Source organism: Stegastes partitus, unplaced genomic scaffold, assembly GCF_000690725.1.
Source record: "Stegastes partitus isolate 25-593 unplaced genomic scaffold, Stegastes_partitus-1.0.2 Scaffold2138, whole genome shotgun sequence".
NCBI lineage: Eukaryota > Metazoa > Chordata > Actinopteri > Pomacentridae > Stegastes > Stegastes partitus.
Window position 1 is genome coordinate 20764 of NW_007579869.1, and position 10804 is coordinate 31567.

At 44.3% G+C, this 10804-nt stretch overlaps 1 protein-coding gene across 1 annotated transcript in view; it reads left to right on the forward strand.

Moving 5' to 3' along the window:
- Positions 1 to 1692: 1692 nt before the first annotated feature.
- LOC103374083 (attractin-like protein 1) overlaps positions 1693 to 10804 on the forward strand; it is a gene marked incomplete at its 3' end in the record, with an annotated part of 55179 nt that continues 46067 nt past the window's right edge. Inside the window, exon 1 of the mRNA XM_008304113.1 lies at positions 1693 to 2318. Within this exon, the coding sequence (XP_008302335.1) occupies positions 2074 to 2318 (245 nt within the window). The remainder of the gene's footprint in view (positions 2319 to 10804) is intronic.

Genomic DNA, 10804 nt, shown 5'->3' on the forward strand with positions numbered 1-10804 from the left:
GACTGAGTGACAAAATTGGATTCTCACATTACTGTTGTGTTTATTCGACCTCGCAGAACTAAATAAAAGAACTGAAAAACGAGGGTTTACTTTGCATAATGATTTTAAAAGTTTCTTGAGTAGCTAGAAAATCCACATTGCAGTAAAAAGGCAGGAATAATAAAAAGAGCATCACCTGGACGTCTGACATGCAGCTCCGTGGACGGTGGCCGACCGGACTGGATCCTGTTCTGCTGCCCCTGTTCTGGACCAGGGACGTGTTCAGTTGTTTAAAATACATCTACGTGAACTTATTCTATGTAATGTTGCATAAATATGTTTAAAAAGGAACACTTCTGAAATGTATTATAAACAGGGAAAACTGTACAAATAAAATAAAATAATAAAAAAATTAATCCGTAAATATCCGCAAAATAGTGACATATTGTAGCATGTCGTTTATTTTTGTATTATTTGTTATTATTATATTAATTATTAAGACAAGATAATTCTTTATTGATAAATAATATTCAGTTAAAATAACTGCTAAAAACTGTTCATTTAATTTTATATATATATATATATATATATTTTTTTTTTTTACAGTGTACAGATCTACTACTGGTTATTCTACACTGTAAAAAAAAAATGTAAAGAAAAAAGAAGAAAAAAAAGAGTAAAAACTGTGACAATAATGATCGATAAAGAAGAACTGCGTCATATTATGGCCACACATAGCAAGAGAACAAACTACTGATTAAAATGTTTGATGTGGACATTTTGTACAGTTTGTTTTTTTAAGTAATCAGATCAACAACTTTGTGATTTTATGGGACACTAAATGTAATTTAATGTAAACTGAGAAAATCTAAATAAACATGAACAACATTTACCACTTTCTGAATCCTTCATAACATAATTTGTCTTTGAAATAACCGCAAATGCTGTAAAATAACACTTTTTTCTGATTTAAAAACTGTTAAAAAGGGAAAAAAAAGGAAATAAAAAGAAGAAAAATGTAATTTAATTTTTAGGTCAAAGGTCAAAAGAAACAAATGACTATTTATATTTTTTTAAACGATGTAGACATTATTTACATTTCCCACCATTTTTCCAGCCATTTTTATTTTATTTTATTATAATTAACATGTATTTCTAATTTAATTTAATTTTACTTCTTCTGAGGTTGCACTAGTTATTATCTGTAATTTAACAAAACAGGAAAAAGAAAATTGTTCCATAATTACAAACTGTTGAATAAACAATCATTTGAACAGCACCTATGAATGAGTCTATCTGCAGGATGACACAGTGAAGCTCTGGACCTGCTGCTGCCACCGAGCTGCTGCTGCAGACCAAAGTCACCGCTTTGTCTGCTGCTGCTGCTGCTGCGTTTAAAGGGAACTGGCCCTTTAACCGTGCGGCCGTACTGCTCATGCTCGGGGCTTTGTGCAGGAGTTTCCCCGTCAGAAAGCAGCTGTGCACCGAACAGCGCGAGCAGACAGCAGAAAGAAGCGGCGCTCCGGCTGGAGAGCTGCGGCTGTCGCATCCTCTGACAACGAGCCGGCCAGGGGGCGCGTCTTTGTCTGGGAACGCGTCCAACAGGAGCGCGGCGCACGGCCACACCGAGCTGCCTGCTTGTGTGTTTTTTTTTTATTCCATCTCGTGGATTACAGCTTGGAGGGAGCATCACCATCATCATCCGGTCACGGTCGTGTTTACATCCCCGACCACGGTGGAAGTTATCTGGAGGACTCGGTCTGGACGCGCCGCGGAGCGCAGAAACGGGCTTTTATTTTTTTCATGTTCCTGTCGCCGCGAACGGATGGGTCCCATTGGAAACGAGTTCGCAGCGTTTTCACCGTCCGAACAGTTTCCATCAAAGTTTCATGCCTTTGTCCTGTCCCGCAGCTCGGTCCACGCCGCTCGGCGGGTTCTGACGGTGCGTAATTACTGTTTTCCTGCGTCCTGGCCACAGGCGTCACAGGTAGCCTACCTGAGCCTGCAGACACCGCGGCGGATGACAGCGGATCAGTAGGAAGGTGACAGCTCGTCTGCTCGTTCAGCCGCAGAAAAACACTCTCCGCGTCCATCATGGATGAAAACGGGGCTTCGCATGTGTGCACCTGGAGCAGGGCGTCCGGGAGGAGCGTGCGGGACGTGCTGAGGACGTACCTGGGAATACTGGTGGTGCTTCACCTTGTGCTGAACACGGAAGCCTCGGCGGCGTCCAAATCCTGTGATAAAAGCTGTTTTTCCGGGAAGTGCATGAACGGAACGTGCGTGTGCGACCACGGCTGGGTGGGGGACCAGTGCCAGCACTGCCAGGGCAGGTTCAAGTAAGTTCTCTTTGGTTTTGGGGAGTTTAAATCTTACCTGTTGGGCTGTTGGGTCGAGCAGAGTCCAGAAATCCAAACAAAGGTTCGGAACCAGCCGCTCTGAGCTGCTCTGTGTCTCCACCTGATGTCTTCTGTTGGTGCTTTTCCTGCTTCTTTGGGTTTCATGTGTGGATAAAATATTCACCTGAGTGTCTTCAGCCTGGAGCCTGTAGAAGCCACCTGCTCTGCTGTCGGGAGGTATGAGGGGGAATTAATGTCACACACAAACAAAGATCAGTCCTGATGTCCTTTAGTCACTTCTGTTGTCTGATTTATTACATTTACTGCTCAGAACCTGACAAAGCTGAGGTTCAGGTGTCCGTCTGCGAGCCAGAAGAGCTGCACGGGTTCACCTGCTCCGTCTCACACGAGGTTAACACAGTTCTAAATATGAGGGCATGCAGTTTTAATGCCTGAACAGCAGCTCGGAGCGGATGGAGTCGAGTGCTTCTCTTCACTGCCGGGCTCATTTCTGCAGCTGCCATCCAGCAGGTGCTCTTTAAAACATGATTCACAAGCCGCATGACGGATATCTGTGTGTTCTGAGACAACATGCATTTGGCTGTAAAGCTGAGATACGTAAAGGTTTTGTTCGAGCTGCCGTCCAGACTTTGGTTTGGATCAGAGCTGCAAACGAAATAACGGTTGAAACGATATCTCGGCTTGTTTACGGTGGAAAAAAGCAGAGAAGTGAGTGGAGTTAGTGCAACACCAGGTTCTCCTCCAGAGGACACGAGGCGTCGCTCTGCTGTCCAGGATCGTGGTGCGGTTCTGTCGGGTCACACACGGCTGCAATTGGTGACTGTTTTGAACAATCTCTCGGTTATTGAAGCGAATCGTCGACTGTGACTCGTCTTTAGCTGTTAGCTTCAGGTTGCTTCAGGTTCTTGCTAACTAACTGTAACAACAGTGAACATGCTGCTTGTGTACTTCTGTAGTATTTGCATGTGTGTGTTTCTGTGAAGTGCAGCTAAACACTGCCGGTTCTGATGCCCAGCTTCATTATATTCTGTTGAACCGTTGTTGTGCGTAGCAGCTGGTACTGGAGCGTACATGCAGGATGCGTTCATGTCTCATGGCGTTACTGGGTTTCTAACCATCACACCTGTTTCCAGCTCCACCGCCGTGCTGTAGCTGTGTTTTCATGGACTTGTTCTGCCGTGTTTTGGGTCAACCTATACCTGGAAGGATGTGGAGATTGCAAAACATTGGTGGTGGTTCTGGTTAGATGTAGAGTTTATCTGAGCTGGTCCATGCTTTCATATCATCAGGTGGCGACTCGTCTGACTGGCCGGATGTCGACTGCTTTGTCTTCTCCGTCTCACTGTTTGCTCCATGAAACAACATCAGTCTTTAAGCTACCAGCAAACCAGACTGAAAATGTAAAGCTTTGCAGAGGATTTGGATCCAGCATTGAAGCAGCCAAACTGTTTTTCTTTTTTTGGTGGATTATTTGTTTTAATGAGTCTCCCTAAATGCAGAATTTCTAAATGTAAAGAAAGACGAACAAAGCGCGACACGTTTTATTTCCTCTGCAGCAGAATGATGATGATGAGGTGCAGCCAGACTTTAGATGTGACGGTCTTCACTTCAACAAGCAGCGATGAATTAATCCGTGACAGCGTGATGATGTCACCACCTGGACGACAATGACAGTTATTGGCAATTAATTTTATTGTTGTTTTCTTAACAGCGTAGATTGTTCGATAATTCCTTCAAACAGGACACGATACTGGCTACGCCCTGGAACACGCTGCGCCTGATTGGATGAGCGATTTGACTGGATCAGCACCAACATCACGGCTCATTTGGGGAAAATCAGTTCACCCGAAGTGTGTTCCTAAAAACATCTGAGCGGAGAATTCAGTCATACAGCTGCTAAATCTGTTTTCATTTTACATCCAACTGTGGTCGCTTGACATTTTTTCGGGGAGTTTCCAGGCGTGCTGAGTGACACTGGATACCCCCGATTTGCATAAAGGAGCCTCGACCTTAACTTTATGCGATGCAGCACGAACACATTGCTGCTTACACACACAGTAAATGGGAAGCGGGGATTATTTAACATTGTCTTGCTGCTGTAGAGGTGTTTCATGTTGAACTTCTCATTTTGCTGCATTAGATATTGGAGAAGGTCGTTCAGTAGATATCTCTAATGATCAGATCCCGTCTTCTCCTGCTGGCTCCGTGGCATTGTTCACCCCTCATACCCTCCTGAGGGAATGAGGTTACCTTGTCTCAGTCACCTGCAGCCTGTTCGCCACAAATATGGACGAAGAAATGGCAGGACTTGAGTCCGGTCTTTTCTCTCTGGAGGATTATATTGATTTCTCAGTCGATGTGATTGTTGTGAGAGCAGCGGTGGACGGCAGACAACAGCTGTAACACACAGTCCTGCACAATGGTGTCTGTTCGTATCGAGCAGCTCTGACGTGCACACGCTGAGGGATGATGGGACGGTCGTCTGAAGAAGGTGGAGCAGCCGGCCGGTTAAATAGACGGCCTGATGTGGTGAAAGCTGACAATCTATACGCTTAAAAATAAATTAAAAAAGAAATCTTTGCAGGAAAACACACTTTGTGACACAGTGTGTGATTAAAAACATGAGAACATGGACGGAAATAGAGAAAAGTCTCTGTACATCTGGAATAATGAGGAAAAAACATGTTTGAGATCTGTTTGAGTCATTTATGTATTTTACAAAAACACACCTTAAATGAAGTCGAGCTGATCTGCAGCCTGATGATCACACTGATTCCTGTGGACAGAACATCTCCACCGTGTCAAGCTGAAATGAAATCTGATGCATCGATATGGGTGAAACAATCGCTTTTTATGTTTGCTTTGCAGAGTGTTTGTGTGTTCATAATTAAACCTCAGTATTACTGACAGTGTGACCGTATCAATGTGCTGCATTTATAACACTTACATGGCCACTTATTCATGTTGTGGAAGGACCAGGTAGAGAGCATGTGTTTGGACTGTTAGCATCTCTTGTTGGAAAGTCATCAGCCGACTACAAAGAACCTGACGAACGACCACAAAGAGACTCCAAATGACTACAAGAGACACAAAGAAAGACAAAATGACCACAACGAGATAAGAGGTGGCAACAAAAAGGTCCAAAAACCATCAGAGAGACTGAACATGACATGAGAAGATGCCTTCTCCAACCAGGAACTCTGCACTTTCTCTGTTCCCACTGCAGTGTTGGATTCTCCAGAACAGACAGGGTAAACATTTAGTGACAGCTCTGACCAAGACGTCACTCCTCGATGCTCCAGAACAACAACAACAGCAGCTCAGGGGACTGAAGTGGTTTCTGCATTGTTCTTTTTTTGCACCAAAGTCTTGTAAACATGTCGAGCACTATCTGCGATGAGCACTGACTCTCTGAACCTTCATAAAACAAGAAGAGGTCACAGGGAGACAGTCTGGTTGGTTGGTAGGGTGTCAGGGAGTGAGAGCTGTGTGTGATCACCGCAGCTCATGTTGTTTGTGGTGAACGTTTTCCCACTTGGGGCCGATACAGTAAAAATCTGCCTCGACGCTTCGGTCCTGGGGGTTGAGTTCACGGCGCACAACCACGTGAATGTTGAAGAAAACAACAAGAATGTGTGTTTGACAGTCCTGACGTGATGCACCGGGTTTAGTTTTGGAAACCACGGCTCGTCCGTCATGAATTCTGCTGTTTCTGCTGTTGATGGTAGCCACAGGTCCACCTCTGGTCACCAGTGATGATCCTCCACATGACGGTCGGATCATCTGCTCCAGTTTGAGCTTCATGGAGGAATCACACACCGGTGTTTCTACACTCGTCCTGCTGTTGGCAGCTCGGCGTCCCGACATGTTGCTGAACTTTCTGATGAATCTTTGCATGTGGCAACAACTGTTTGTTTTTCTTGGAGTTAACCGTTCAGCATCGAGCCCGCTGAGCGTGTTTTCAAGGACCCGGGCCAGAGTAGGAACCTCTCTCTGCCCTGAGAGAAGCTCCACGGGGGCCGGTTCTGCAGTTGGACCGTGCACAGAGCTGCAGGCTGCACAGAGTCAACCACAACCAAACATAAAATGACCACCATGAGAAACAACGATGGAAAACAACCACAGCGCTCTGGTGCTCCTACACGTGTGCTGACCACCCATCGGCTCGCAATCTGTCCGCGACACGACCGTCTTGAGTGGGCGTCGAGACCACTTGACATGTGAAAGCAGAGTTCCTCTCTTTACCATCCACCTCACACTGTAGGGAGCGTTCTGTGTGCTGCACGCCGTCCTGTCCACAGTCTGAAGACTCTGTTGATGTGTTCATGTTTAGGTCTAGACGCTTCGCTCAACATATGACAATCTGGCATTAAAGCGACTTTGGGCTGAAAGATGAAAATGTGCCTTTGTATTAAGCTCGGCATAAAATAAATCGCGCTGTAATCCATGTGGTTGTTTTTTTGTGGGGGATTGCGAACAAGCCGAATCTCCGTGTCAACAAGCGGTATTACCAAAACACTGCTGTCCAAATAGTCGTGTTATCGGACCGATCCGCTGTTCTGGTGGCTCCATCAGCTGTGTCCATAGTGAGCAGCAGAGCAGAGGAGGACCCCATCAGCTTCAGTATCGCCGCCGTGGTCTGAGCACGCTCAGTACCGAAGCTTCAGCGGCGGCTGGACGATCAGGACGCACACAAACGCTGCACATACACAACGGGCCGGGCCTCATATCCACACAGACAGATCCAATAAAGGAGAAATAGGGAGCAGACTCTGTTTGTCTATTGATTTAAGGTATTGGTGCTCTGCTTAGTTTTATTGGTCCGCAGCCTCACAGCTTGCTCTCCGCTGGTGTTTTCTCTCTCCTGCTCGCCGTCTCTCTTTCTGCTCAAACCACAAACACGTTTGAAACCGAATCGTTCTTTCATTGCGTCCTGAACGTTGCCTTTCTTTCCTTCTCTTGAGTCCTGCCTTTAGTGAAATGGTGTTTGGGGTTTTCTTCGTCTGATGCTGTTGTTTAAATGTTCTTTATATTTTCTTGCGTTATGGACTCTATATGACACACGGAGATGCTTTTGTGTTTGCTGGTTTATTTAAATGTGAGCTTTCCTGATATTAAATGATAAACAGGTTCTTTGTGGATGTTTTCTTATGAACCGTCCTACTGACATTAACATAACTGTTAAAGCTGTAATGACACATCATCTTGGCCACTAGGGGGCAGCGAAACTCCAAACGGGATGAGTTTGTCGGAAACGCGCAACGCTGTTTTATTTTTAGGTTGATATTCTTGATATTTTCACATTTAGCAGGAATGTAGTAACGTTGGTTCAGTCGTAGAGTCCAGAAAGTTTGTTCGCATTTGAACTCTGCTTTGGTCTCTGATCCACTGGATGTCTTTCTGTTGTTTCCCATTACAGAGACTAACGTATTATTCAGCCTTTTCATGGTTGTTTTGGCAGCAGTTGATCAAATTTAGGGAAGCATTGCATCATGTTTACACCTCGGAACCCCCAAACAGCCGGTTTGAAAAGCACGGCGTCTTTAAATATCAACAAAACAACTCCATTTATCAGAGACACAAACTAAATCAAAGAGTTTTCAACATTTTGGCAGCTCTTTAACTCTCTATCTGCGATTCCTTCAGATAAAACAAACAAATCTATGGTGAAAATTGTGACTGAAGGAGCTGCAACAGCAAGATTCTGTAAAAAAAGACGTCTATGAAAACTGAGGAGCTTCCAGTGACTCCGATGTGGACAAACATTAATTTGACTAAACTTCAGGGACTTTCCGGCTGAACCGTGTTTACAGACAAGTATGGAAATTAATTAAAGGTGTAAATATTGAAGCATGTATTTGATGTAGAGCCACCATTTGCCCCCAGTGTTGGTAACACCTGAGCACCTCAAAAAATCTAAGAAATTAATCTTTTTTAATCCTTTTTTTTTACTGTTTTATGACAATAAAACCATCTTTCTGCACCGGAGACATTTCTGAGTTCTCTCTCCGTGCAGCCATGTTCGTGTTGTTTCATTAGCGCCGCAGAACGTTGAAGGAAAACGTAATGAGAGCCAAAAACACTGAGAAATGTCGGAGGTTTATTACAGAAAGTCCACAGTGACAGACGTCTGCTTACACTTCTCGTTTCCTGAATCCAACTGAGGGAGCAGCAGGACGTAAACCACTCACTGTTTTATTTAAATTATTATTATATTTTTTTCCCGCCCGTCCATCCACCCCGACCACCTCCTCCTCCTCCTCCTCCTCCTCCTCCTCCTCATCACTCGGCTGCAGGTCAGAAATGTGGACTTTCAGACCTTAAAAACAGCATTTGCTCCAAACACCATGCAACCAGCTGGTATGTTTGCCACCACAGTGCAAATGAGAAAACAATCCAGTGACATGTGAGTGTGATTTCTGGGAGACGACTAACTGCCGTCGGTCGGTCCATCCTGTCTGACAGAACAAAACGTGTAAACACTTGAAGCTGCTTGAAAACACGACCGACTCTGTCGCTGTCGTAAAGCACTGATGCGACACTCCTTGTTCCTGCATCTTTCAAATATAAAACCAGGAAGTCAAAGTATTTTTATGCACATTCAGTTTGAACAGCTTCACCCTTTTAGTGCCGTCAGCAGCGAGGTGACGCTCTCAGGTGGACATCAGGGCGACCAGGTGAGCCGTTTGTCCTCCATTAACCTCCAGGTTAAGAGCAAAACACTTGTGGACCGACGTAACAGTGGCAGCTTGGAGAGCAAACCGTCTAATGCGGCACATCAAAGTAAATCTATTTGCCTGAGGTTTTGCTAGAATAAACCACCGCATTAATCTCGCCGCTTTGTCTCTTGCATGCTAAGCGCAGCAGCCAGAAGCACCGGAGGCCACGGCCGAACCAGCCCGCACTCATCAAACATTTTGAGTCATTATCTCCCGACGGAGGATGGAAGAGCATGTTGATGGTGCTAATTGATAAAGTACAGAGAAAAATAAATGAAATGAAGTCGGCTGCAGCTGTAAAGTCATCACGCGGCAGTCACAGCGGAGATCCTCGCCTCAGACGCTTGGAGCCGAGGAAGCTGTGTTCATCACGCCGGAGCCTGATAAACGGACCGAGGCGACTCCAAGTTTAGACAACGCTCTACGTGATGGGATTTAGAAACGTGGGACTGAAGGGTTACCGGCATGAAAGCAAAACCTCCACCAGGAAGTAATATACATAAAAATGTTATTTTTATTCCTGAAATGGGATTAGAGTTTTGGGTTAAACCACTCCGCTTCACGTCTGATTTAATCTGTCCACTAATACTGGGACCGCAGTTCTGATATTATGGCGGCACTGAAATCCTATTAGATGACGTCGGAGTCCATTATGGTTCCCGGCCAGCGTCCACGTCGCTCCTGTGAGAGAATCGCTGAGTTTCCCTCGTCGGTGCAGCGGCTGTAACGTCAGACTGGACCTCAGCTTAAATCTGGTTAAGCTGCTCAGAAGTTTCTGAAAACTGTAGAGTTCCTCATTAAATTAACTTTTTAACCATTTGGAGAAGGTCGGTAGAATTTGACAGTTTTTAATGCTAAAAGTTTTTTTTATTTTTCCCTGAACAGTTTTAAAAAGTTTCTGCTGTAGACGTTCTTTAATCGCAGGTTTACACGTTAAAGCGCTCATCAGACTGCAGTGAGCTCAGAAACAAGAACGGAGACAAAAAAAGAGGTAAATGGTGGAAAATATAAATGAAAGACACTCTGAATAAAACCTACATAAAATACAATATTTACATGTATTGCACGTGTTTGGTATCAGTCCAGTCGTGGGTGTTAGTTAAGTTCAACAGGCTTATTGCATAAATGAGATTTGTTCATTTGTTTAAAAAAAAAAAACCCAAAAAGCTAATTTTTGAAATTTTATTTTATTTTTTTGAACCTTTTTTTGTCTTTAAGATAAGAGGAAAAATGTTCAAAATAGTTCTAATGTTAATGATGACGTTGGATTTGTTGGGTTCTCTGTTTGAAATGTGTAATATATTAACTACCAACCAGGAAACAGGAATATTAGGGACCAATGAAGGCTCGTTCATCAGTACAACGGAGGGTTTTATAAGTTAAATATATGAAAGAAATGTTGTGTAATTGCGTCTCTACAGAAGACGTCAGAATGAGCAGAACCTGAGCTTTGACCCACAACAGCATCGATATCGGACCGTTTTGTAAAATACGCTTCATGATTAACGCTAATGTGTTTTTAAATATTTGCTGGTTCTGCCCGGTTCCGCTGCAGCGTGATTAATGCTGGTGTCCCGCCTGGTGCAGCGTCGGCCAACATCATCCACAAATCCTGATCGTCTGTGGAAGAAAACGTTGTGAACAAATAAAGTACGTTTTAGGGATAAGACTTGAGCTGCAGAGGATGTTTGGAGGATGATAGCAAAGGAAGAACAAGCCTCAGAGGATTTCTTTACATTTTCATTT